Source organism: Cavia porcellus, unplaced genomic scaffold (genome assembly GCF_034190915.1).
Source record: "Cavia porcellus strain 051 isolate PalLab524CR breed Dunkin Hartley unplaced genomic scaffold, mCavPor4.1 scaffold_17, whole genome shotgun sequence".
NCBI lineage: Eukaryota > Metazoa > Chordata > Mammalia > Rodentia > Caviidae > Cavia > Cavia porcellus.
The window spans coordinates 71,972,451-71,999,322 of NW_026947500.1; the positions used below are offsets into that span (position 1 = coordinate 71,972,451).

Consider the following 26,872-nt stretch of genomic DNA (forward strand, 5'->3'; position numbering starts at 1 on the left):
CTTGGCCCTGGGTCCGCAGGGTGACGGGAGGGGGCAGTGCTGAGGGAAGCCAGCCAGCCTCCCTCAGGGACCCTGCTGTCCACATGCCGATGTCCCGGGGTCCCTGTGCACCCCACCCCTCCTGGGGCTCTTGGGCCTGTGGCAGGGTCTGCCTGAAGAACCACGGGGTGGCACTGGTGTCTGCAGGGTCACAGGTGGGGTGGCAGGCCCGCATCCCTGCAAAGCCCTGCTGGGGAGCAGCGGGACAGGGACGCACTGCAGCTGTTCAGCTGTTTGGGTCTTTGGGCCACGACAAGAGTGTTGCCCCGGAGCCCCCGGCCCCGCGCCCTCGGGAAGGAGGCCGCCAGCTTGTGTGAACGGAAACACCTTTATTACAAAAAACCAAAGAAACAAAACGAACATTCACATTGTATTGAGCTACAATATGGCAGCAGATAAAAAAACTCCTTTGTACACGGGCGGGTGGGAAGGCGCCTCGGGGGTGTCGGGTGGGCTCTGCTCAGTAGCGGCGGGTGAAGCGCGCGTCGCTGGGCCGGCTGCCCCGGCTCTGGCCCCGGAAGCCCTGCAGCCCTCCGCGCGGAAGCACGTGGCCCCGCGACGCCCCGCCCGGTGCGAAGCTGCCACGCCTGCAGGAGAGGGGAGAGGGGAGCCATGGGTTCCCTCCCTGGGTCCCACCCCGGCCGACCCCCCACCCCGGCCCGGCCCCGCCTTACCCTGACATGCCGCCCCGGTTCATCATGTGGCCGGGCTCCGAGTGACCAGACATGCTCCTCTCACCACCTGTGCGACACGGTGCTCTCACCCAGGGCACATGAGCCACCCTGAGCCTGGGGCTGGGGACAGCGCGCCCCGCCCCACCCCACGCAGGCGCAGAGGGCTGCTCACCCTGCCACCGCTTGTGATCCCGGTCCATCATGCCGCCGTCCGCAGCGCCCTGCCATGCGCGGTCGTCCTCCAGCCTCCGGCCGTGCTCCCCCCAGTCGCGCCTGTCCCTTGGAGAAAGAGGCCACTCATCTCCAGCCCCAGCCCCGTGTCCCCACCTGCAGCTGGGAGGGGGCCACACACCTGGGCGGCGGCGGCAGCCCCCGGCCTTCGCTCATCCTCTTGTCGGAGCCGTAGCCCCAGCTGTCCCGCGAGTCCCGGCTGTGCCGCTCAGGTCCCCCGTGGCGCTCGGGGTAGTGCTGGGGTCAGAAAACAGCCCGTCAGAGGCACCCCGACCTGCCGCCAAGGGCGCTGCTGCCTCTGAGGAAGGAGCTGCAGACCACGGGGCCCCGGAGGCAGCAGCCTGGTGCCTGCCACCACGCGGGCATAGCCCAGGGGCCGGGATGACAGACTACTCAGTGCAAGGTCCCAGGCCCACGGCGTGTGGCTAGGGCTTCCCCGCTCCCCTCATCAGCAAGGCCATGGGCATGCAAGGCACAGGTGGCGTGGAGGGGGTGACAGAGGCTTGTGACATCTGCTCGCAGCCCAACCCCATAGCAGGGTGCACAGGCATCCACCTGCAGCACGGGGGCAGCAGCTGCCCACAGCGAGGCCCCTCCAGGTCCTCGGGCAGGGAAACCCCGGCACCGCCCTGCAGCGTCTGCCCACGGCCAGCCCGGTCCCCCTCACCGGAGTGGAGGCTGGGGCGCGACTTACCTGCCCTTCCCTTTCCCCCATCATTGACCTGGAACCTTCTCTCCTGCAAAGCAGAGTCGCACCGTGAGGGGCCAGGCCCACGGCGCCTTCCCGGGCCCGCACGGCAGGCGGCTCACCTGTCCACCGAGTGGTTGGGGTAGCGGCCCCGATCCCTGTGGTCGAAGTCATGGAAGCGGTCCTGGCGGCTGAAGTCCGAGTGGTAGCGCTCGTCCATGGCGGCCCGCTTGGCCTCTGGCCAGTAGGCGTCGTCCCTCCTGCAAGGGACGGGACGGGACAGGACAGGCATTTCTGCCATGGAGCCAGACGCAGGGTGAGCCGCACAGCGCTGCACAGCCTAAGCAGCCCTCTGCAGCTCGGAGCTCGGGGCATCACAGTGCACCCCAGCTGGGCCCCAGCAGGACCCCTGCCACCCCTCGCGCGTGGGTCGGAGCGGAGTCCCTGGCACCGCCGTGGGGAGGCCCCAGCCCCACCACCAGGGCTGCTGACCAGGGCGCCCACCTGTCCAGCTCGTAGGGCCGGCGCACGGCGGGCCGCCGCTCCTGCTCGTAGCGCAGCTCCTGCTGGCGCCGCAGCTCCTCGCGCTCGCGGTGGATGCGCTCCTGCTCCCGCCGGCGCTCCTGCTCCACGTGCATGCGCTCGCGCTCCAGCCGCTCGCGCTCCATGCGCTCCCGCTCCAGCCGGTGCCGGTGGAAGGCCAGTCGCTCGCGGGCGATCTCCAGCCGCTCCCGCTCCTCGCGCTCCCACTGCGCCTGCAGGCGCTGCTCACGCTCGCTGCGCTCCCGCTCCCTGGGGGACACGGGCGAGTGGGGCACGTGAGCTGGGCACGGTGAGGGGACAAGGCCCAGGGCCTGCGGAGCTGGACTCGGCGGCCTCCTCCGCGGGGAAGCTGAGCTGCAGGCGGCCCCAGCTCGCGTGGCCTCGCGGGCTGCGCTGTGACCGCCTCACGGCTGCCATCCAGCCCTCTCCGGGCTGCCCCTCGCCCCTCCACGACCTGCCACGTCTTCCGCTTTATGGTTCCAGTGGCACAGGACGCCACACTGCCTGGTGACCGCTAAGGGCTGGCATGATGGCGCCCCGAGCTACATCGCAGCTCCTTTTTAAATCTGAGACGGGGTCTCTCTCGTCACCCAGGCGGGGCTGGAACTGGTGATCCTCCTGCCACACCCTCCAGGGTGCCAGGAGGAGACAGAGGTGTATGGCCCACTTTATAAATGTTGTGCCGGGTGCGTATACACGCACAGGCTCTCCTGTGCTCGCAGGCTTCTGTGACGCCTACTCCCTCTAACGCCGTGGGCTTGGGTACCCACCTGCCCAGGGCTGCCCTGGGCATCGCTGCGTCCTCCTCCCTCTGCAGTGGCTTCCCACGCTTTCTAAGCTGGAGCCCCTGGACTCAGGGTGTGCTCCGGGGCTGGCTTTTCTGCTCCCCTTGACTCAGGGTGTGCTCCGGGGCTGGCTTTTCTGCTCCCCTTGCCCAGCCTCCGAAGTGGCCTGGTACTGCGTCCAAGCTGACTACTGCCCCAGGATAAACCCCACCGCCTGCCCTGGCGACCCTAGGTGATCTCGGAGAGAGGAGCCCATCCACAGGCCGCAGAGAGGGCCGGGGATCCAAGTCCCACCCAGCAGGCCTGTGAACAGGAAGCTGCCGCACCCAGAGGCTCGGATCCCCCACGGGGACTGCTCCAGTCCTCCGAGGCACAGCTACAGCCAGGACCCGGGGCGCAACCCAGCCGCGAGCGTCTCTGGCCCCTGACTCACCTACGGGACTCCGAGTCTCTGGACTTGCGAGGCTCCTTGACTTTATCAAAAGACACAACAGACCGCTTCTCTCTGCTGGCCGATTTGCGATCCTGGCTTTTGGAGGCCTAGATCATCCAAGGACACAGAGTTAGAGTGGACTGCCAGCGGGCAGAAGGGCGGCAGGAGCTCCCACACCGTGAGCACTGTGTGTGGGGGTCCTGACCACTGCGTTGGGTCTCTGCACTGAGCTCCAACTCTACACTTCTTAAAAACTCCACACTTTTTAAAAAAAGAACTTTCCTGCTCATTGTCACTGACTTTTTCCTGCCCAGCCTTCTGGAGTTCGAGCTTACAGATGTGTGCCGACACGCCTGGTGTTCAGGCTTACATGTAACTGACTGAAGCGACTGGAGAACGAGGTGCTCTCTCTGAGCAGGCTGGGTCCCCATGTGGTGGCACAGTACTGCAAAATCAGTATCCTGGGAGGCTGAGGCAGGAGCACCGCAAGAATGCATCGAGCCGTGACACATCAGGCAGCCCCTGTCTCGGGGTCACAGGTGCGGCTGTCCCCACGCGAAGGCCCCAGGCCCAATCCCCAGTGCATAAAGCACCGGCCGAGAAGCCTCACATTTCGAAAATGAAGTCACAGACTGACACTGACGTTCCCGACCAAACACGGTCAAATGGATCAACAGGGCCAAAGCGGAACCAAGCGCTGCCCCTGAGGCTTCCTGTAAGGTCGGCTCACAGCCTGTCACTAGGTCATCTGTGGGAGCATCCCGTGCGAGCCCATGGACACGCAGTTCTGCATCATGCCCCATGGTCGCAGAAACTGAATGTGCACAGGACACAGCAGGGGTGTGCTCGGCCATGAGCCCCATGCAGCTCTGCCCAAGGCCAGCGCTGGGCTCAGGGTGATTCCCTGTGGACAGAAGTGGGGAGCCCCTGGCGCCAAGCGCGGTCAGGAGCCGGCCCAGTGGCCATCCTTTTTCCAATGACCACTGCCGTCGGCCATGGCCTGAATGGTGCCCCACCTGACCCTTCCAGGACCCCTGTGAGTGCCGAGTGTGGGGTGCCTAGGGGACCCCGATCCGGGTGACCAAGGCCGTGAGGCTGTGAAAAGGTAGGAGGGCGGCAGAGCCCCTGCAGCAGCGTGGAGCTGGGGCGGCCAGGCAGGGCCACTGTGTGCACTCAGGCCCAGCGTGGCCACCAGGTGCCCTTGTCTGTCGTGTTGCGAGTAACAACAGTGCCAAGTGGCCCAGCACAACATCCACAAATGCTGGGCTCCTGCTCGGGGCACCATCCCTGTCCTTTGAATTTTGTGTTCACTCCAGGCTGGGCTGGACAGCACTGCTGGGGATGCCCTGGGGTCCCCAGCCACTGCGCCACCATCTCGGCTCATGTGCATTCACGAACTGCCTCTGTCCCCTCCCTCCTAAGGCAGGCTGGCTGTGCCACCCAGGCTGGCCTTGAATTCCTGGGCTTCAAGTCCCCCTTCTGTCTCCTGAACATTGGGGGGCAGTTGGTTTCCTCTTGTCCTTCTGAGACAGGGGTGGCCCTCTGCAGCTTGCGCTGGCCTTGAGCTCTGTAGCCCAGCCTCGCCTTGAACTCACAGTGACTCTCTTGCCTCAGCCTCCAAGTGTAAGGATTATAGGTTTCTACCACTTTGGAAAAGCGGGAGCTTTTTGCCAATTGAGCTTAAGGATTCCCTAAACACGTGCGGAAAAGCACAACCAGGCCCAACCCCAGCTGGCGAGCCCTCACGCACTCTCTCTTTGGATCCCGACGTCTTCACGCTGATGACCGGCACACCCTTGGACTTGTCCATCACCACGATCCGCTCCGTGCCTCGGCTTCCTACAGGAGGAACGGGAAGATGAGAGCCAGGCTGGGACAACAGTGAGGAACTCTGGCTGCCACGCAGAGGGAGAGGGGCCTGAGCCGTCACCTGAGCAAAGCCACACCCTGCGGGGACCGAGAGGAACCCTCCCGCACGGGTGCGCAGGCTACCTGACTTGGTGGCTCGAGAGCGCTCCGAGGAGCCGGGCTTCTCATCCGGGTCTTTACTCTTTTCTCCACTCCCATCTTCACCCTTTTTGGCATCGTCTTTTCTATCAGATTTATCGTCCCTCTTTAGGTTTGAAGATCTGTAAACGCCAGCGATGGAACCCAGTGTGTCACGGTGGGGACCTGGGAGCCACCCCAGTGCAGCCTGGACCCCACAACGAGTGCGGAGACTGAAGGGCCTCCTCCCCTAGCTTGCACGGGCAGGGGGTGTGGTACCTGTCACCAGTGCTCGACTTCTCCTTCTTGCCCTCGCCGTCCCTCTTGTCAGAGGCTTTCTTGCTGGCGGGTTCATTTTTGGCCTGGAGGAGAGAGAGGAGCCAGCGTGCTGCCCAGACCCCACCCCGCCCCCCTCCCCCAGCCACTGGCCAGGCCAGGGAGTGGGGCACCCACCTTCTCCACAGAGATCATCTTCCCATGCAGCTCGGTCCTGTGCAGGTGGCTGATGCACTTGGTGGCCTCCTCCGCCGTGGACATGGTGACGAAGCCATAGCAGCGGGCCCCGGGGCTTCGGGCGTTGGTCACCACCTTGGCACCCACCACCTGAAGGGGCGTAGGAACTGCTCAAACCAGAGGTTCGGGGGCCCGAGGCCTTCCCGCTGAGAAAGGGGGCAGTGGGATACCGCGTCCCCAAGTACCATGTGGGACCTGGGAGAGAACATCACCTCTCGGCTGCTCCACCCTGACAGTCCCTTCTCCGAGCTCCCAGGGGACTGAGGGACAGCGTGAAGGGGACACAACCCCCTGCCTGCTTCTGTCATGTGCCGGAGACATGACAGCAACTGTGCTGTGAGGCTGCACACGCCCTGGGCAGCCTAGAGCCAGGCCCAATCCCTGCCACTGATCTGGGTGTCTCAGCCACATGGCTGAGCCTTCAGGGGGCTGCTGGACTCAGCAGCTCTGCTGGTGCAAGTCACACGTGCCTTCGTGATGGTGACACTGTGGCTCACAGCAGTGCTCCGGGAGCTGGAGGCCAGAGTCTATGTGGCCCGGGTTGGTCTCGAACCTGCAATCCTCCTGCCTCGGCCCTGCCACAGCAGGACAGCAGACCAAGCAGCACGCCCAGCCAGCTTCCCTGCTGTCACATAAAAGGTCAGTGTGTGCACTCCTGGTGTTCACCACGGGCCGCTGCTCCCCTGGCAGGGACAAGGGTCTGTGCTAAAGCTCGCCTCAGGCCCCTGGAAACTGCACAAGTTGAGGCGCCCAGGGCGTGCAGAGGAGGACAGGCACAACAGCGCCTCCGCCCGAGGGCTGGGGTGCAGAGGTGCGGGAGGAGGGCCAGATCTGCCCCCGCCTGGGAGAGGGGCTGAGGAGGGCCGAGCGTGACACCCCCACACGCAGGCCGCCACTATCCCTCACGCTACCCCTGGCTCCTGCGAGCCAGCAGGTGTGTGTGCGAAGGGTGCCACAGCCGCATGTGTGGGCTTACGGGGGCAGCAGCACCAGGAGGCAGCGCCCGCAGGACGGCCCTGCGCACTGTGCGAGGGTCAGCGACCCCCTCCTGCTCCGCAGGGCTGCTGGCTCTTACCTTCCCATACTTGCTGAAGAGAGTCTTCAGATCTGTGGCTCTGGTCGTAGAAGAAAGTCCACTAACCCAGAAATTTCTACTACAACTGCTACGACCTATTTCAAAAGAAAGTTCTGGTCAAAAGCACAACACTCACGAGGCTCCGAGTCCTAAAGAAAGTTCGCTCCAAGCCCGTCAGCCACCGCCTGCAGCAGGCAGTGACACCTGTCCCGGAGCCTGTGACTGCAGCTGGGCCTCACCCCGGTCCGTGGGCTCAGCCCCGAGGGACAGGCTCAGCGGCGCCTCCTTAGCGCGAGCGGCAGCGCTGTTGCAAAGTCGCTCCAGTCTGTCTAGCTGCTTCTACCCCACACTGACAGCCTTTCCAGAGAGCGCCCAGCACAATGGGGCTCTCACATCATTATTTCTACAGGGTCAGAGGATCAAAGAACCAAGGACCCCCGAGGGAGCCAAGGCCTGCTTCAGGGTGAGCACCAGCCGCAGGCACCGGTCGGCTGCAGCCCGGGCCCTGCAGAGCAGCAGCGGCGCGGGACGGAGGTCCCCGAAGCCCGGGCAGCAGGGCGGGACGCAGGGTGCTCCACGCGCATGGGGCTGCGGGAACCTACCCTTTTCCTCTCGGGAAAGCCTTTTAGAGTCCGAGTCATCTTCGACAGAACTAGAGACAAAAGACAGTGTCACTCCAGGAGGCGGCAGCAGCGAGAAACAAACTCAAATTATAAAGTACGTGCTGAGATTGCATACCTACCCGAAATTTAGTTCTGAAAAAATGATACCCCGACAAACGTGTATTGGAAATCTGACCTAACCATAAGATTTCAAACCCACAGGAGTTAATTAATTCTGCTGGGCTAAAGATAATTAGAAAGAATTAAAGAAAACAACCATGACAGGTTGAGAAAAGAAAAAAGATCATGTAATCAGTGTAAAATAAAGAGAAATAAAGCATCGTTTGGAAGTAAGCTACAATTTCGGCAGTCTGGCCGGCCAATTGCAGGGCAGCTTATGTGTGTCATAATGACCAATGAAAGGAGATAGCGTCTGGTCTAAAACTGAGAAACAACAAACCTCATGTTCTGATCAGCGCCCTCACTGGCTGAGGACTCTTTAGGAGCCGGAGGGACTTCATTACAAGCGTCAAACTCAAACTTCTTCACGTCTTCCTTGCTATCCCGGGGCTCCGGGCTCGCGGCTTCCGCGGGCGCGTCCGCCGGCTCCTGGCCACCGGCCCGCGGCGGCTCGGAGGCCGCGCTACTCTGCTCAACTGGCTTCTCTAGCCCTACAGGCTCACAGTCCGGCCGCGCGCCTCCGCCTCCGCCTGCGCCCGGCTGCTCCGCGGGCTCCCTTTTCACTACCGCTAACGGGGTGTCTGCCTCGCTCCACTGAGCGCGGGTCGACTCGCGGGCCAAATCTAAATCTCCCTCCTCCTCTTCCTCTTCCTCCTCTTCCTCCTGCTCCTGCTCCTGCTCTTCTTCCTCTTCCTCTTCCGCCGGGGCGCTGCCAAAAAGGTCCTCTTCCTCCGCCAGCTTCCTGTCTGGCCCCACGCTACTTGTATCCTGTGCAAATGGCTGCTCCAGCTCGGAACCTTCTTCTTTTACTGGCTCAGATTTACAAGTTTCCCCCAAAATGTCGAGTATTTTCTCATTTTCTACGGATTTAACAGGAATAGAATGGCACAAGGTTTAATTACCAGGGAAATAAAGCAATCACAAATGTGGAAGTGGCACGGCTGCCGCACTAACACGCAGAGCACCGCTAGCTACACAGAGATTGGAAAACCCGCGGGGACACACAGTTACGCTGCACCCTACCTGCGCTCCGACCGTGCTACGCCAGCCTCTAGCTACGGGAGAGAAAAGCATCCCAGAGATTTAACCCCCAAAACCTTCTGGGTGATTCTTGACAGTCTTCGTTCTGTTGCTGTGTACATGTGACTCTTCCAAGTTTAGCTTCTCAAGTCCAGGTTGCTTAACTGAATGACTGTGTCCCTGCTCGCTGAACAGCTAGATTTCCAAATTTCTTTGCATTTCATGTAACGGACAGTCCGACATGAGTAGCAGAGTCTTCTGAGGGTGCGGAGACAGTGGCAGTTCGGGAGGGAACGTGTTTACGTGGTGTCCTCGCGAAGCTGCTCTTGGCTCTTCTGGGGTCCGTCATGTCCGAGGGTTTCACGGTCTCCCTACACTGCCTGCGCTGCCTACACCAAACACCACACAACCAAGGTACTGCCCGATATCACAAGATCTGTCTCGTGGGTGCAGGGCAGGCGCTCGGGAGAGCGCGCCCACTCTTTGCAGGAAGTGTCAATGGGTTGTGTTTAAAAGGCCTGGGCCGTTTTGTGTCACCAATGGAGTTTGTAAACCGAGAGGTTCTCTCTCCACTTTCACAGATCTGGTGATATGGCTGGGTTTCCAATCTCTATGACCCTGGTATGTTCTGGCTGTAACCCTTCAGAACAACGTACACTACAGTACGGGGACGTTTTAAAATTAAAGGCTTTAAATTGGAGAAGGTGGAAACTAGAATGGCTCCAAACCCCCGCTGCTAAGTTTTCCATTGAACAGTACCTGGCTCCAGAGATGGCTCCTCAATCTCCTGCAAGGAAAGACAGAAATAAGACTGTGCCGGCAGCGCGAGCTCGGCTTCATTTCCACCCGCTCCCCCCACGGAGGCCACTTTACAGCGCCCACCGGGCGGCTCGCCCCGCCGCTGCAGCCTCAGCCCCACAGGCCATCTCCTCCCGGCTCTGCAAGGCACGGGGAGGTCCTGGCTGTCAGGGAAGGGGCAGTGCCTTCCCTGTGTGCCCCTCTGGATGGGCGCTCACCGGCAGGCCTGCAGTGCCACCGTCTCGCAATCACTGTGTCTGTGCTCGCCTAGCACTACCTCTGAAAGTTCCAAGCTCTGGGGCAGCAGGCACAGGCAGCTCCTTTCCTGTTCCCGCTTCCCCTGGGGCGCCAGCCCTGCACAGCTCAGGAGCATTTACTGCCCACGAGCGTCCCCTCGTCCTTCTCAACCCTGCCAGCAGTGGGCCTGCGGGGCCAGCTCCGCACCATCGCCTGGCCTCCCGGGAAGCCCTGCCGCACAGGCCCTGGCTGCCCTGTCCTGTCCTGCCCGCTGGGCGCCTGGCGTGGGCACCACACTGCGAGCAGGTTCCCTAACAGCGGCCCTCCAGCTCCAGCTGGCACCCAGGAAGGGCCTGGGCCTGGCCCTGAGGGTGTACACGTAGTCGACAGCAGGCAGCCCCAAGGGCCGCTGGGATCATGCGCCTTTTGTACATGAAGGCATCATGAGCCGGGTGGCTGAGTTTTCTCCCCGGGACACAGAGCGCGCAGGTGAGCCAACAACAGCACCCACCCACGCTCCTGACCTCCCTGCTCTGCCGTCTCATAGTCACGTGCTAACAACCGCTGCGAGCGGCCCCTCCTTCCCCTGGGAACTGCGCTGCCATCCTCGGCACCTGCGGGCAATGGCCGCTCCCTCAGGGGTGGACCTGTAGCCATCCTGCCTCCCCCACGGAGCCCACCCCACCACCCCAGGCTGGGGAGGCAAGGCAAGGGCTCCCGAGAGTCGATGTCTCCTGGAGGCACAGCCCTGAGGGTCTCAGCAGATCCCAGCACATCCCCTGCCACCCGCCCACCTCCCACGGCAGCGAGGGCTCTAACCTAGGGACCGATAGACCTAGCCCCGTCCTCTATGGTCAGGAATGGCCATGCAACTTGCAGCTGCAGAGACCCTGCACCCCGCGTCCCTGAGGTTTGTCCCTGAAGGCTGCAGCTCTGGCTTTCCAACAGGTGCCTTGCCCCACCTGACAGAAGGAAATGGAGAAGCCAGGGGGCCTCCAAGTAGCCGGCACAGGTGACACTGGGGGGGGGGGGCAGCAGAAGCATTCTCACCCCCATTGAGGACTTTCCGCGTCCTCAGCACAACTTCCCCATGGAAGCTGGACAGCGCCTCGGTAAGCGCTCTACAGGGTCCCACCCCAGGCTGGGGGGCCCACAGAGGACGCTTGGGACTCACGCATGCAACCCCCACCCCCGGGCGCACCCACTTGTCCTAGGTGCGGCACTCAGACAGACGAAGATGCTCGGGAGAAAGATGCTGGGCTGGTTCTCAGGGAAAAGGACACTGAAGGTCTCTCCCATAATAGGAGCAGTCGCTCTGCAGGGGGCGCCATCCAGGGGCCCCTCCCGGCAACCAAGTCACAGGTGACACATCCCTGACTTGAAAAAGGCCCGAATCTAAAATGTTCTGAGCACATACAGGTGCTACAGGTGGAAATCCCACGCTGACCTCAGGTGACGGGTCGCGGCTGAGACATATGCACGCTAACACCAGGGTACAATGACCTCAGGGGCGCCATGCAGAAGATGTGCACAGAGCACGGACCCGCTCCGCACTGAGGCTGGGGCCCTCCCCCGGCAGCCCGTCACGGGCAAGCAGATAGCTCAGAATCCGAAAACCCTGGAAGCCAGAACACTTCTTGTCCAAAGCATTGTGGGCAGGGGCCAGCCAAGCCGTGATGAGAGCATCATCATGGTCACCCCTCGGTCCGCTGCTGGGGAGCCTTGCTGCTTTGAAGGCACTAAAGAAGCCAGAGTTAATCCCGCGCCAGCAGGGACGTGCCGCTGGGGTGCTGAGTGTCTGAGCGAACCTCACAGTGACCGAAAGGCGGACTGTCATGTGGGGTCAGAAGTGGCTTCCAGAAACTGATCTAATCTTTGATTGCGAAGTTGAGACATATAACAATTTACCTGTAATATAGTGAAGTCAGATGATGAAGTATCTAAATTGTTTACAGTTTCTTTGTCATCTACCTGTGAAACAAATGGTGAACACATAAAGCAACGATGAGACAGCGTGACTCACACACCCGTACACTGTAAGTCACCAGCACAGAAAGTCATTGATAACGAACACCGGACAGGGTTAGACACGTCAGAGCGCCGGGGGAAGCCCGAGACCCCAGCTGTCTGGGGAGCTAGGCGGGAGGGTGGCCGAGTGTAAGCGCATCGTAGTGAGAGCCTGTGTTCACGGGGGCACCTCACATCAAACCCATCAACGAGCCAAAACCTCAGGGTAAGATTCCAGGGAGTGCACAGAGGGATTAGACCTAAATGTCTGCCTAAGGCAGCCTAGGCACCCCGGCACACCCAGCACGAGCAGGGTTCAAGATGGAAACGCAAACAGAAACAGCCTGTGCAGACCAGCCCGGGCAGGACGCAGACACGCTGCAGGGCCCAGAACCTCTCGGGGGAGCCTCTCACCCCACATGCCCAAGGTGGGTTGCCACTGAGGCCAGGGTCCCAGCCCCGGCACGCCTCGGCCAGCCTCCCATCAGCAGCTTCCAACCCTGGGGGCAGGAGCCCAGGCGACCACTACACCCGGCCTGCAAGTGAAGGGTCCTGGACGGACACAGAGTTTCTGTGGGGAGACTCTGCTCCCGAAGGCCAGGGACACCCAGCACAGGAAAGCGCTTGGATGTGCTGTGCCTGTCACTCCAGGACTCTCACGAGACATCTGAGGAGCACTGTTTCCTCCTCTTCACCTGTGTCTGGCTGGGAAGGAGGCCTGCAGCCACCCCTGTCAAAGCCTGGGAGCTGGGCACACGCTCAGGGTGCACCACAGCTCACCCTGGTCCTGCCTGTGCGGGGGGAGGCGGTGCGGCGTTCCCCAGCCCGCAGCCAGGCGAGGGCCCAGAGGCCTGCTCAAGGCCACGGTCCGCACGCAACAGCAGGTCACGCAGTAAGCATTCTAGGCTTTCCAGCAAGGGAGTCTTGGACACAGCTACTGACCGCTGCCACACGTGACAGCAGTGACAATGGAGACAGAGTGGCGCTGCCCCAAACTTCACCTAACAAATAGCACAAAGCCAGCTCGGTGACTGCCGCCCTCAGGGTGACCCTCACCAGCTCTGGTATTGCTGCCCTGGAGGCCTAGAGATGTTAATGAACGTGGCTGAGGTCACACAGCAACTGGCAGGCTCCTAGTAGGCGCCCTCGCCTCTCCCCGGCCAGCCCTGAAGGCCAGGCTTCCCCCCTCTCCTATGACAGGCACCGCAGGGCGTGGCGGGGCGTCCCTGCGGTCTCCACCGGGAAGCCGAGGCAGGGGGAGCACGGCAGGCTCAGGGCAGCCTGGACCACACAGGGAGGCCCTGACTCCAAGACAGGGAGAGGGAGACTCCCCGCGTAGGGAGGACGAACGAGGCAGAGAGAAGGCGGCCAGGCAGACAGGTGGCCCGGCCTCCACTGTGCGCGTGGTCCTGCTGTCCCTCATCACGCCAGCGCGTGAGGGACGAAACAGAACCGGAGCCGCTCCTGCCAGTGAGGGGGCCCTCAGCTTCCCTGACTCGGGGCGAGCTCCCCACTCAGCACCCCGCCCACCGTGCACCCCGGCGATGTGCACTGCAGGCCCAGGGCGGGAGCAGGCGGAGGGAGCAGGGCCGAGAGCCCAGCACAGGGCCCCTGCCCTCAGCTGACCACACCCGTGTTCTGTTCGTGGAGCTCAGTGTGAGCCGGTGCAGGCTCGGGGGCCGGCTGGGGTGAGGGCCCCCACCCCACTCCCCGGCCCGGAGCCTCCCTCCGCCTCTGCCCAGTCTGCCCAGTCTGCCCGGCCGCCCTCGGGCCAGGGCAGGAGTGGCTCACACCGACCCGCGGCCGGCATGCGGTGCTCACGAGGTGCAGCCCCTCCCCCACTGTACCCGGGGTGCTCTTAACAGGAAAACCCGGGCTTTACAACCCCGCCAGGGCCGGCACTCAGGGCGGATTCTGGGGCAGCACCAACTGAAGGGCCACCTCCACAACCCTGCACGGTGGTGCCCACTGTAACCCGAGCTACCTGGGGGCTGCTGCAGGAGGACGCGCCCTGCCTGACTCCTGGGGGGTAGCTCTGGGGACACAGCGAGCCGCATCGCAAAACACAGACCAACATGCACCTCCGCCCGTGTCAGCATTTTCAGAGTACCCAAGCCATGCCACCCAGATCACTCCCTACGGCGGGAAGGGCTTGGACAGCTGTCCTCACTGTCCCATGCCATGTCACAGGAACAGACAGCAGGCACCTGCGTGCGTCCCGAGATCCTTCTGGGACCATCTCAGCTTTACAGCGCGTGACCACTGCAGGGAGCCGCGCCCGCTGCGGCCCGGACCCTGGACACCCCCCGACCAGGCCCCTACCGAGTGCTGCTGCAGCTGCTCCGGAAGCTCCTTCATGTCGCCCTCGCCCAACTCTCTGCTGTCGGACAGGGACTCCGGAAGGTTGTCCGCGTCGTCCTCCTCCACACAGTCGGCAACGCTGCCGTTATCAATTTCTGCCTCATCCAGCACGCTGATGTCCATCATGTCTATGTCCTGCAGGTTCTCCAAGCTGGTCTCCACGTCCTCCTAGAGCAAAGTGACATGAGCCCTCCCGTGCATGACTGCTGCCGGCCGCCACCGCGCCCCGCCTGCGGCTGTGTACCTGTCCGTCCCCAGAGTTCTCCTCTAGCCCGTTGTCCTCCACGCCCTCCTCTTCGGGTTTCCGACCTGAAAAGACAAGCACGCAAGGCGTGAGGCCAAGGATCCAGTTGCACCTCCACGGCGCAGGCCCAGGGGACACCCCCATGTGGCCAGGGGCACCTCCAGAGCTGGACGCACGGCAGTGCCCAGGCCTGGGGAGCCGAGTGAGTGGCTTTGCCTGATGGAGAAGAGCACGGGACACCAATGTGCTGCTCTTCAGTGACAGAACTCACAGCACGCTCCCCACAAGGACAATGACATGCGGCAAAGCGTAACTGACCAAATCAAATGAAGTGAGTGCTGGGCGAGGTGGTCACTGCTGAGCTGGAGGCCAGCCTGCACTACCTAACAAGATCCTGTCCTAGCACAGGCTGACTCGAGGTCACAGCGACCCTCCTGCCTCAGCCTCTGAGTGCTGAAATTACAGGTGTGCTGCCACCCCCAGTAAGGATGCCATTTTAAGATGTAAAGAGAAACAGGAAAAACAACTACAACCCAGACCGCAGACCCCACAGTACCCGACACCCCAGCGGAAAGCGGCTCCCCTTTACAGGTCCCAGCACAGGGAATGGGAGCCCCACTCTCTCCGCAGCTCTGCTGGGCCAGAAAGGCGCACTTGTTCTAACCCCGATTTAGACCGCTGCTCTGCTGGCCTCTTTGTTGTTAATCGTGTGGCCCTGCTAACAATGCCCTTTGATTTCCGTGGCCGTGCAAAGCTTCTAGCCCACCCTCACAGCTGCAAGCACGCTGGGCAGGGGCCCACCCAAGCCCGGCGCCGCATGAAGAAACCCTCATCTGTAAGGCAGTTTAAAACGGGGCCGGGTTCAGCTCAGCAGCACAAGCACAGCTTGTCAGTTTGAGCGCCGGTCCCAAGAAAGAAAGGAAAGACAAGAAAGGTAATTTCAAATGAATCAGACGAAGCCCACGGCTGCTGGGGGACGCCGCTCGGAGGCAGGACACTGAGCGGCTTCCAGCCCCAGGGATGGACACCGAGCTTGCCCCAACACGCAGGTGTACACAGTGTGGCTTTTCTCACCCTGACCCATCCACGTTTCAGGATGATTCTGTTTAGAAACCCATCGGACTACTGTACCAGGACACTGTGTGTTAATGGCCCTGTCCGCTGCCTGGAACCTCGTCCCTGCTTACAATATAATGTCCTTGGCAAAAACTGCTGAGCTTACAAAGGTCTGGAAGCCAACTCGCCAGTCTGTAAACTGAGAGGAAGACGAACAGAGCGTCTCTACCGCACAGCCACACCGGCCAAACCCCTCTAACTTTAACGCCACACCGCGCGGTCCCGTCCCGCTCCCTGGCTGTGCTCTAGCTCCCAGGAAGACGCCCCGCTCTGTTGGGAGCCGCAGCCAGGAGAGCAGCCACTCCCGAGTTGGAGAGCGGCCCCCCTATCTCTCTACATATCCTAATCCAGGCGTTGAGGTCCTTGTTCTTATGAGGAGCTATCGCTGCCTTGCACTCCTTTGTACATTGCTCAAAAATCAGCTGCCTTACCAGCGGTCGAGCCACTCCCGGATCAGAAAATATCTTATCGGCAGCATCTTGCATTCGGGCCACAAAGTCAACAAATGGCTCTGTGGTACCCTGAATTATTTTTGAAAGACACAAGGAGGCTGTTCCGGCACCACTTACCTGCTTCCAGGCGCGGAGCCCTATGGCATTGATTTGTTCATAGACAGCGCCGGGGAACTGAGTCTGATCATCAGCGTGCCGACCTTCTCCCATAAGCATTTCCTTGTTCCACCCCCGGTTTCCCCGATTGGCGTTTCTCTCAGCCTGCTCTGCAGAGAACTCTGCGTACCAGGCTCGCCAATCCAGGTAACTACCCGAGGGCAGACACGCCTTTGCCAGCTGAATCCAGTCCGCGGGGGTGAGGGGCCCAGAAGACAGGTTCTCCAGCATGGCAATGGTGTAAGGCGCAGTCGGCCCAAAGGTTGTAACTGCATTTTTAAGTTCTCTAATCTGCTTTATCTCAAAAGGCTCCCATGCATTACGTCCCTGGCCCATAGCTACTTGTACAGGAAATATCCCGTAGGGGCCACTATCTATCCCAGGTGGTGGATGTACCTCATGAGACAAACGTCCCCCCTGCCAAAGCCGCCTGTAAAAATACCGACCCGCCGGCGGCGAAGCATAAGACGGCGGCCGTGATTGGGTGGAAAATGGGGGCCCGGACACCCTCGTGGTGCTGATAACGCCAAGGTCGCGGGTTCGATCCCCGTACGGGCCACCAAATGTCGATGTCGCTCCCGGCCGGCAGGAAGGACACACGACAAAGTCTGGCAGTGGACAACCTTTTCTTTTATTTTCCTTCTCCGTACAGCCTGCCCTGGGATCGCTCCCAGCCGAAGCCTCCTTTGGTCCGCTCCCCGCGGCTCCTTCCGGGCTTCGCTCCGAAGCCTCTACCGGTCCGCTCTCCGCGGCTCCTTCTGGGCTTCTACTTCCGGGCTTCTTCTTCCCCCCCAGGGGTGGCACCAGTATATATACGGGTACAGTGTCCAATCATGTTAAAGTAAGCAAGGCAAGCTGATTGGCTAACATCATCAGTTGCCAGGCAGACTATATTGTTGAGCGGGTTGCTTACGCGGTAAGCAGGAAACTAACGTGCTCGATGGGAGGGGTAATCTACCTCAGGCTTTACTCTTTACTACAGGCCTCACGTCCGCCAAGTGAGGCGACCGGGCTCGGGGCTGCGGCTCCCAACACCGCTCCTCATCCCAAGCCTGCCCCCGCTCCTTCCACAGGGAAGGCCGGCCGGGGACACCCAGCAGAACTGCTTCCGCCTCCCCAGGCGCGGGGGTGCCACCCTGGTCCTGCAGCGCACCAGCCCAGGGCCCTGCCAGGAGCCACACCCGGCCCTTCCAGCCCTCTCTGCGCCACTACACAAGTGCAATCAGATAAGCTTCCCCATAAGTACAGAAGTAAAGAGCCAGGCCGCCTTTACCCCACTGTCCTCCCAGAAAGCAGCCGGCCACAGAAATGAAACCACACCATCAGCACTTCTGCACCTTCCCGTTTTTCAAACGGGGTCTTGCTACGTATGTCGGGGCGGCTTTCAGCCCCCCGCCACCCTCCTGCCTCAGCCTCCCAAGGGCCAGCTTACAGGTGTGCATCACCACGCCTCGCTTCGAAACTTGCTTTTCTCACTCAGTAAATAACAGGGCTCGGGACACTTCCACGTGCTATAAAGCTTAGCTGTCTCCCGTCTTCTCACTAATGACCAGCAACAGCTCCATTTCCCTACATCCCTGTCAGTGCTGCCTCAGAAGGCCCGAGTTTCTGCCAGCTGAAGAAACGTGGCGCTGACATTACAGGACTTTCCTCCTTACTGTGTAGTGGCGGGATCCGTGTGCAAGCTGTCTGCTCTCCCTTTATCTGCACCATTCAGCACGTGCGCCCCCGCAGGCCACGTGCACCCCTGAAGGCTCTGGAAGGCCGGCCGCGGCTGCTCTGAGCTCTTCCCTGAGTTTATCTTCCTCACCACCTTACTGCCGAGCTCCCTCCAGCCGCCTCCGCCTGCTCACATCCCATCTTTCCATGCTGTGCCTCACGCTTTGCGGTCTCTCTAGGGCAGGCCTCGCTCCGCAGGGCAGGCTGGTCCTGAGCTCACTCTAGCCCAGGCTGGCCTCAGACTCGGTGACCTTCTGCCCCAGCCTCCTGAGCGCTGGGACTACAGCGCGCACACCTAGCTGTCTGTTGTTAACAGAGGAATGAAACGCTTTTACCTGTGTGTGTGTGTGTGTGTGTGTGTGTGTGCGCGCGCGTGTGCGTACACATATTTAAAACAATTTTTCTTAGGCTTCCTCTAGGACTTCTCTCCTAGCCAGCATTCCTATTTTGTACACAAAGGACATGAGAACAGGCCCTTTCGCAGCACCGACAAGCTGGCTGCTTCAACACCATTTCCTATAAAACCTTTCCAAACAGGTAAACTGTTGCATTCTCCAGCGGTGGCAAGAGCCTAACATTATTTTTTCCTAGTAGGGGGGACAGAACCCATGGCCCTTGACAGCTAAGCCACATCCCCAGCTCTTTAACGGTATTTTACTTTCGGGCCAGGAGTGTCCTAAACTGGCCAGGCTGGGCTTGAGTGTGTGAGCCCTCTGCCTGGGTCACCAGTGCGCTGGGATTCCAGTCCTGTGCTCCAGCCCCTACTCATCATTAAAATTAAAGTGAGTCGCCTCCCTTCTCACACATTTTAGAGTACTCTGGTGTTTTCTAACCTTAGGATGAATCACAAAGTTTTAGATGCCATTGTGGGGGATCAACAACTCTCTGATACGAAGTGATTAAATCTGGGAAAACTCTGTAAAACTGGTTACATCACAGGCCTCAAATATTTCCTTTTAAATTACCGAGTATTTAGGAACTGTGTGGCTGAGTGTGGAGGTGCACACCCACAGCCCGCCACTCTGGGATGCTAAGGAGAAAGATCACAAGTTAGAGTCCAGCCTGGGAATCTGCTAACTCAGACTGCCTCAAAATTAAAGGCTCAGTGCAAAGGCCCTGGGTTCCATCCCCAACATCATGAAAAATAAATGAATAAACAAATAAAAGCATACTCTGTGGGTATCAAGGCTCTCATTCAGGCTGGCCTTGAAATCTTGAGCTCAAATGATCCTCCTGCCTCGGACTCCCAGGTGGGTGGTACTACAGGCCAAGTGTCACCATGCCGAACTGAAAATGCTACATATTTACACTTTAATGCCTATCGAGGAACATTTTAGTCTTTGATTTTAAAATGATACAACTTGCTGGGGATATACAGCTCAGCAGCACCGCACCTGCCTGGCAAGCGTGACGTTGTGATGTCATGCTTCTGGTATGGTGCCCCATACCAAAAAGGAAGCAAAACAAAATAAAACAAAACAAAAACTAAAGTAAAATAAAATAAAATAAAATAATACAGCTAGGCCAGAGATATAGCTCAGTGGCATAAACTGCTGCCTGGCAAATGCAAGGTTGTGAGTTTGATTCCCAGGACAAAAATAATATGCTACAACTACCGATTAAAATATCCAGGAGAGCTGGGCGTGGTGGCGGCACATGCCTGTAATCCTAGCACACAGGAGGCTGAAGCAGGAGGAGTGTTGCTAGTTCAAGGCCAGCCTGGGCTACGTATCAGACCCCATCTCAAAAAAACAAAAACTCCCCGAGAATCAGGAAGTGAACAACTATATCTAGTGATAAAGTTAGGTACGTAGGAGGGCATGGGGGCGCACACTCGTGATCGCAGCACTCCGGAGGCTACAGCAGGAGGAGCGAAGCAAGTTTGAGACCAGCCTGGGCTACACAGTGAGCCCACAGCCAGCCTGAACCGTGGCTGAAACTGTCTCAAAAAGACCTCCCTGCAAAAAAAGCAGGTAGACAGCTCCTGTCCTTGGTAGACTACAGATTATTAAACCCAGGATTCTGCACTGAATACTGAGCGACATTCCTAGCCCTGTGTGTGTATCTATGCACACACACACACACACATCAGTAAGTATCATATATGTATCAGTGGTCCATCTTGCCACTCTCGGGATAACTGCTTAGTCCCACCAGGCCAGCCTCAAGTGCCTCTGCCTGGCTTCAGATTGCTTTCCCGTTCAGCCGAAAGACCCTGCGGCGCAGGCCGAGCCGAGGAGGAGTGAGGGCCCCAGGAGCTCAGAACACAGCTCCGCATCAGCCCCTGGTTTCTCACACCATGGCTCCAGAGGCTCCAGGGCGCCTGTTCCTGGGGTGGAAAGGAAAGATGTGAGATGGGACGGGAGGACTCTTGCACCACAAAGTACAGAAACTCCCAAGGAGCGACAGGAGCATTTGCAAGCAACATAGGAGCTCACCAGCTGGGGCTGGCCCTGGACAGCCAGCACTTCGTAATACATAAAGAGGAAAGGCTCATTGCCTCTGAATAAAGTAGAAATGACTCAGCTTACACAATAAACGGGAAGCAGTATCCCTTAAGGCGGAAGGAAGAAGAAGGAAGCTCAAAGGAGAAACTCGCCATGTGCAGGGCTTCCAGGGTCTGGGCGCCGGGCAGTGGCCTCTGTGCCTGGGGAGACAGGCTGTGTATGCACAGTATCGGCCCAGTTTCTCCACAACTCCAGACACGGCTGGGGGGGGGGGGGGCGGACTCCCCAGCAGGGAAGGGTACCACCAGCACTGTCACGTCCTGGGGCCAGAAATGGCTCAGAGTGGCAGCTGCGAGTCCCGGAAAGGTTACTGGGCAGCACAGCGCTCGGCCCTGTGGTCCCTGCCTCTGGCAGTGCTCAGCAGGCACTGCACACTCTTCCCCCTCCGGAGGCCCACGGAAGGCACACAGCGCGCCGTCTCTGCTCGGCGTGGGCCCAGGCAGCGGTGCAGGCCCACAGCCCCGGCCGGCACCCAAGGCCGAGCCGAGGCGGTCAGTTCAAAGCCCCCTGGACCACACAGCACGACCCCGTCTCATGAAGTCAGACAAACGACCAGCCGGGAACAGTTTAAGGACAAAGGGTGAGGGAAGAAATGAAAGCAGTCAAATGCTGACAGCTAGCAGATCTGGGTGAGGGTACATGAAAATTCCTTACACTGACCTCACCGCTCTTCGGTAAACGTGAAAATGTGATGCTACAACAACCCGAGAAGCCCAAAACTAAGCAACGGCTTCAAAGGCTGACTCTGCTTCTCCAAGTCACACTCTCAGCCCCACGGAGCATCTATCACAACTGCTTTGTGACCACACCCCTACAAACAAATTTACTTTGCCGATAATTATTTTAAAACTCTGCCACAAACACTATGGACTTTTTTTTGAGACAAAGTCTCCCACTGGCCTCCAGCTCAGTGATCCTCCTGCCTCAGCCTGAGTGCTGGGATGAGCAAGGCGTGTGTCACCTCGGCTCCCCCAGCTCTCATTACACATGTTTTGGAAATGTACTGAGATTTGAGATCTGCTTCTAAAAAAGTACTGTTTTTCGATACAGGGAATTGAACTCAGGTCCTCATGCTTGCCAGGTGGGCACTGGGCCGCTATCCCTGCTTCTAAAATTTTGAACTAGAGTTGGTTCATTTAAATACAACGTCCTATTTTCAATTAAAACCTTGATAAGAATTGAATGAAGTACTCAAAAAAAAAAAAATCCAGTGAAAATTAGCACACCTACATTACTAAGCACAGCCCATCATGTGACTATACCAGAAGACAGGCGGGACCGGGCACAATAGCGTTTCACTGGAGGGTCCGTTCGAGCGTCTAGAGCAAGGGAAAGGCGTCTGGGGGAAACAATTGCAGGCACTTTGTTTTGGCAGGGGTGGGCGGGTGCTGGAGACTGGTTTTCTGTGTGGGAAGCGTTCTGCTGGCCACTCACAAAATATGCAGAGATAAACCCTAAATGACTTCAGTATTCTGAATAAAACTACCAGCCAGGTGTGATGGCACACTCCTGTGACCCCGGCACGACAGAGGCAGAGGCAGAACTGCGGAGTCCCACCCAGCTTGAAGCACTTTGCTAGGGAGACCTTGTCTCAAAAACAAACGGCCAAAACGCAATATAAACGTCACTCCACAATACACGATGTTTTTTCTTTCTAATCACAACATAAAGCTAAAAAGCCATACAGAACAGGCTGGCTGCACTCCCCATAATACAAAGTAAGACTTCACTAACCCGAGTACCACAAATAAGTCAAACAACAGACTGGAACAAACAACTGCAACGTTTTCCATAGAGAGAACCATTACAAGGCATGTAACTGTAAAAAACATGCAAAGGCATAAAAGGGCAATCAAAAAACGCAAATGGGCAGTTATCAGCAGCTGTCAAATCCATAAAGAAACACAAGGGAAATTTTACCTGCAGAGAAATCAGCCAAATACAATGAAATTACTGTTACTGTTTTTTTGGTACCAGGGATGGAACTCAGGACCTCATGCTTGCCAGGCAGGTGTGCAGGCTCCTGAGCTGTGTCCCTGGCCTGAAATACTTGTATTTTAACAGGCAACTTAACCATCAGCACCAGCATCACCAGCACTGCCCGGCGTCCACTGTAGCACGGACACTAACCAGTACTGCGGGAGCTACTGCTGTGTAGCTACCTTAACGTTAGATGCCCTCCTGTTATTAGAGCCCACACTCCTCGATGGACGCAGCAGAGTGCACACCTCTGGTCCCCACAGCTTGGGAGGCTGAGATGGATGGGCTGGGCCACACCGTGAGGCCTCACCTCAGCTCTGAGAGGTCCTGCTGGTCCACAGCAACACTGAAAATTAGATGCCAGACGACAGAGTAACAAGTTCAATGCTAACACTTCAGGATACAGGATAACTATCAGTCTACGGAAAAAGGAAAAGGCCTACCGGGCATGGTGGTGCAGCCCGCAGTCCCAGCCTGTCATCCCCGCACTCGGGAGGCCGAGGCAGAAGGCCAGCCTGCACTAAAAGTGAGCTCAAGGCCAGCCTATGCATTTCATTTGTAGTGCCTCCGAAAAGACATCCCATTGTAAGTGAATAAATGCCATCACAGAAGATTTTGTGTACAGGATCAATTTCTTCAAAGGAAGGTGTCTGTACTGAACTGCATACGCGTGTGTAAGGCGCGCGCACTGGCTGGGCAGGCAGCACACACTTCTCAGCCCGCGCTTGGAGGCTGAGGGGGGAGCACCGCTGGACGTTAAGGCTGGCCGGAACTACACAAGTGACTCCCTGTCTTTGGAAACACACAAACCACATGTTTAAATGGCAGGCTGCACACGGGAAACACAGAGAACAGTCCCCGACTTGCACTCTGTGCCGTCTGGGCCTGGGAAGGGCTGCAGGTCCCAGAGCCCCCCAGGCAGCGAGGCCTGTCCCGCACACTCATCAGCCCCCGTACCTTTGCTGGACCTCTTGGACGTCTTCTTGCTTCCTTCGGATGTAATTTCAATTTCATCAGGGTTACCACCTTCATCTTCAATCGCCTAAAGGGAAGGCAGGAAAGTGACCGAGGGGAACAGCCAGCTGAGGGCGTGCGCCTGTGGCCTCGGGACGCGGAGGCTCTAGGGGAGGACCGCTTCTGCCCAGCAGCTTGAGGTCTACTCAGATCCCAGCTACAAGCCCTCACTTTCAAAAACAAAAACAAGACACATGTGCGAACAACGGGAAGCCCATCTTTTGGAGAGCACAGCTGCTACTGCAATCCAAAACGCCCGCAGCCCGATGGGCATCCCCGCTCCTGGCCATTTCTTAGCTGGTACTACACGGGCCCGGGAGCTCTGGGAACAGAGACTGTGAGCTCCAGGCGTGGGCTCACAGACAGCTTCATTTATGGGGAGCCACACTTCCCCCTGCAAGGCTGCCGTGAGGGCTCCAGCACCCAGTAAAGCAAGTGCTCAACATGCCGAACGCTCGTCCTACTCCTGGGCCCGAAAGAACTCAACCTGAGGAAGCCCATTTCCTCTGGCTTCTCCCAGCCAGGGACAGCCTGGTCTTCCAGCCTCACCTCTCCAGGCCAGGCCTGGCCTTCAAAGCCTCCGGATAGGAAACACAGCCCCTGGCAGAGTGCCCACTGTGTGACAGGCCCAGGACCCCAGTCTCCCCCACCCCAGGACTGTGCCTTACCCACAGGTACCCACCTGGAGCACAGGAACATGCTTCCTGACGGCCCTGCGCCTAGAAAGCAGGGCCCGGGTCTGGTTTCCTCCCCTCCCAAGCTACCTCGTGAGCCCAGGTTTCCACTCGCTGCTTTGCTTCTGCAGTGCTACGGGCCCTCCCAGGCCCTGCTCACCAGGCAAGCTCCCCACCGCTACACTCTCACCCACCCACGGGGTGTTTAGCCCATTTTCAGGGCCACACTTTGGCTACAGCCAATTTCAAGAGCCCCAGATGTCCTCAGGAGCTTCCCAGCTTAGGATGGAGCTCGGGGTTCAGTGCAGAAACCCTCTCAGCAACAGAGATGGGCTCTCCTCCACAGGGAACCCAGGCGGAGCTGGAGCTGTGTCGTGAGAATGACGCAAGGCACAACGGGTCCCTCCCCTCTCCTCACGACAGCCAATTCTGAACAATCACCAAGAGGCATCCTGAGTTTGGAGTCGCCCTTACAGACCTCAGCAAATCCCTCCATTTTTTGCTCGTTTGCAGTTCTTGGCAAAAAAACCAAGAACAGGATACCAACGGGGTGACAAAGTGGGAAAGAAAGCCGTTCTGTGGTTCCAGCCATTCCTTGGCACGCTGATGGCATTTCGGCACTGACACCACAGCCCTGAGAAACAGAGGAAGGAGAAGGGATCCGGGATGCGTTTGTGCCCTCCAGGACCACACACACACAAAAAAGATTTGTGAGGTCACACTAGTGCCAGTCATCAGCCTGACAGGACAGCCCAATGCCACCAAGGAAGCTCTGCAGGCCTGGTGACTGGCCTAAGGCTTATGAATTTGGTCTGGCTGCCAGGCAGCTGCAAGGACAGGGCCCAGCTGCCCCAGGTGGGAACTTTCACCCCTTGCACTTTCTACAGCTTCTTGGTCCACAGAGTCCCTGCTCTGTCTCAATAAAGACTGGAGAAGGAAAACAAATGCTTCAACTTTAAAAACGCCCAAGCGCATCTGGACACATCAGGGACCCGGGCTCTTGCACCTAAGCTTCTTCCTTACAAAACTGAAAATAAACCCCACTTCATGTTAACTTGTAATAACATCCCAAACTTCCTTGGTTGCTTAGGGTCCAGGAGGATGGAATGACTCACCAGCCCCTGTCTGCACAGGCTGGGGGGCCGGGGGCACAGCTAAGGACTGCACATGAGAGGCTCCAAGACCCTGATAGGTGGGAGCAAGGAGAAGAAAGCAGCCGCAAAGATCGAGGAAAACAGGGCACTAACTGTGAGTACTAACCACCTTTACACAGGGGCCCCTCGGAATCCCCAAGGTTAGAGCCCTGATGTATACATGACAAGACGCGACCCAGACAGGAAAATCAAATTGTGATTACAATCACAAGCAGTGTTTACGGGCGCCAGGCAACAAGCCAAACCTCACAACCTCATCTAGTCCTAAAAACAAACCGCTATCGTTTTTCTTTTAAAAGACATCTAAATAACTGCCAACAAATCCAATCTCAAATTAAATAAACAATACTAATAAAAGAAGGAGCCAGGGACGTAGCTCAGTGGAAGCGCACTGAGTTCAATCCCTCCAAGAAACAGACTCAGCAGAGGCTAAGGGTTTTGCACGCCCAACACCTCGCCAGATGGACCCGATCGGTGGGGTCCCAGCGCTCCCCCCCGCCCTGAATCTAGCTGCAATCGCACATGGCGGGACACACCCGCAAGCTCAGCACTCGGGAGGCTGAGGCAGGAAGATCGCCCCGAGTTCGAGGCCAGGCTTAACTACAAATCAAGATCTTATCTCTTTCTCTCTCTCTCTGACAACCACACAACCCTAACGGAATGCATCTGACATTCCCAATTGCTGACAAACCTCCTTCCTTCTTGCCACCTTACTGTGACAGGCTGCGTCTTGGAAATGACTAAAACCAGTTCCTCCCGCCCCTCCCCCCTCCGTCCCGGTCATTTTCCCAAGATGTTTACTTTCCGGTTTCCTCCCGGGAACCGGCGCCGACGGCAAACGCCAAGACGAGCCAGGGTTCAAATCCCGCCGCGCCCGGCTGTGTGACCTTGGCCGAACCCCTTTATCTCCCCGAAAGCGCGGACCGGGGGGTCCCCGTCCCGCTACGGAGGCCGGGAGGGGCCCGCGGAGGCGCCACCTCCGCGCGGCGGCCGATGTCACGGGGTCCCCGGGACTCGGGAGGCGCCCGACTTCTCCCGTCGGCACCCCGCCCCCTCTTCCCCCGCCTCGCTGTGGCGCTGAGACCCGAACCCGGGCCTGACAGCCTCGGAGCATCCCGGGGCCGGGAGAGCCGGAGACGCCGGCGCCAGGCCGAGACAAGCGGAGGCACACAGTCGCGGCCGCGGGGCTCCCCAAACCACCTCACGACTGCCCCAGAGCCCCAGCTCTACCTTTTTCAGCCGCTCCATCAAAACGCTCTTGTTGCCACTGGAATCTAGATTCCGTTTTTTCAGTTCCGCCCGCAGGTCGATCACCCGCAGGTCGCTGAGGCGCCGCGTCCCGGTCTCCGACGAGGCGGAGCTCAGAGCCGCTGCGCTCGCCGCACCCGAATCTCCTAAACCCGACAGAGTCTCCGCCATTCCAGGGACCCTGGTTCCGTCGCCCCCTTCACACAGAACCGGGCCGGTTTTATCTCGGCTTCTAGCACAAAATGGCGCCTCCTGCGAGGAAACCGCTCCAGCCGTCCGGCGCGCCTCGCTTCTACGCAGGCGCATCCGGCGCAAGACCGACGCTCCAAGTCGCGTGTGCACATGCGTGGTGGGGACCTCGGGGAGATGTGCGCAGGCGCGTTTTCCCGCAGCGGCCTCCCGCCTGGGACTACAACGACGCATGCGTGCTGCAGTG

General features: G+C 59.0%; 1 protein-coding gene across 5 annotated transcripts; it reads right to left on the reverse strand.

The window, feature by feature from the left end:
• Positions 1 to 348: 348 nt before the first annotated feature.
• Positions 349 to 26,738, reverse strand: Safb (scaffold attachment factor B). 5 transcript variants are annotated; one of them, XM_013146304.3, is made up of 21 exons: positions 26,419 to 26,738; positions 23,304 to 23,388; positions 14,417 to 14,481; positions 14,134 to 14,340; positions 11,713 to 11,775; positions 9,529 to 9,556; positions 8,030 to 8,609; positions 7,570 to 7,619; positions 6,968 to 7,062; positions 5,833 to 5,982; positions 5,659 to 5,741; positions 5,386 to 5,522; positions 5,144 to 5,232; positions 3,394 to 3,500; positions 2,137 to 2,424; positions 1,755 to 1,892; positions 1,639 to 1,681; positions 1,066 to 1,181; positions 886 to 992; positions 714 to 780; positions 349 to 626 (listed from the first exon to the last, which is right to left on the reverse strand). In XM_013146304.3, exons 1-21 carry the CDS (start codon positions 26,605 to 26,607, stop codon positions 500 to 502), a joined length of 2,814 nt encoding a protein of 937 aa, XP_013001758.3. In that variant the 5' UTR covers positions 26,608 to 26,738; the 3' UTR covers positions 349 to 499. The 5 variants fall into 5 exon arrangements, with proteins under 5 accessions (XP_013001758.3, XP_063084871.1, XP_063084874.1 ...); XM_063228801.1 differs by having other exon boundaries at positions 886 to 986; positions 26,419 to 26,737; XM_063228804.1 differs by lacking the exon at positions 26,419 to 26,738 and adding an exon at positions 25,990 to 26,010.
• Between the last annotated feature and the right edge of the window lie 134 nt (positions 26,739 to 26,872).

Excerpts from the sequence above, each read along its gene's own strand:
- Safb (XM_013146304.3), bottom strand. The coding sequence starts at position 26,607 with ATGGCGGAGACTCTGTCGGGTTTAGGAGATTCGGGTGCGGCGAGCGCA. Across the intron at positions 5,523-5,658 it reads AAGTCGAGCACTGGTGACAG|ATCTTCAAACCTAAAGAGGG; the intron begins GTACCACACCCC and ends TGGCGTTTACAG. Across the intron at positions 1,893-2,136 it reads CGGCCCTACGAGCTGGACAG|GAGGGACGACGCCTACTGGC; the intron begins GTGGGCGCCCTG and ends CGTCCCTTGCAG.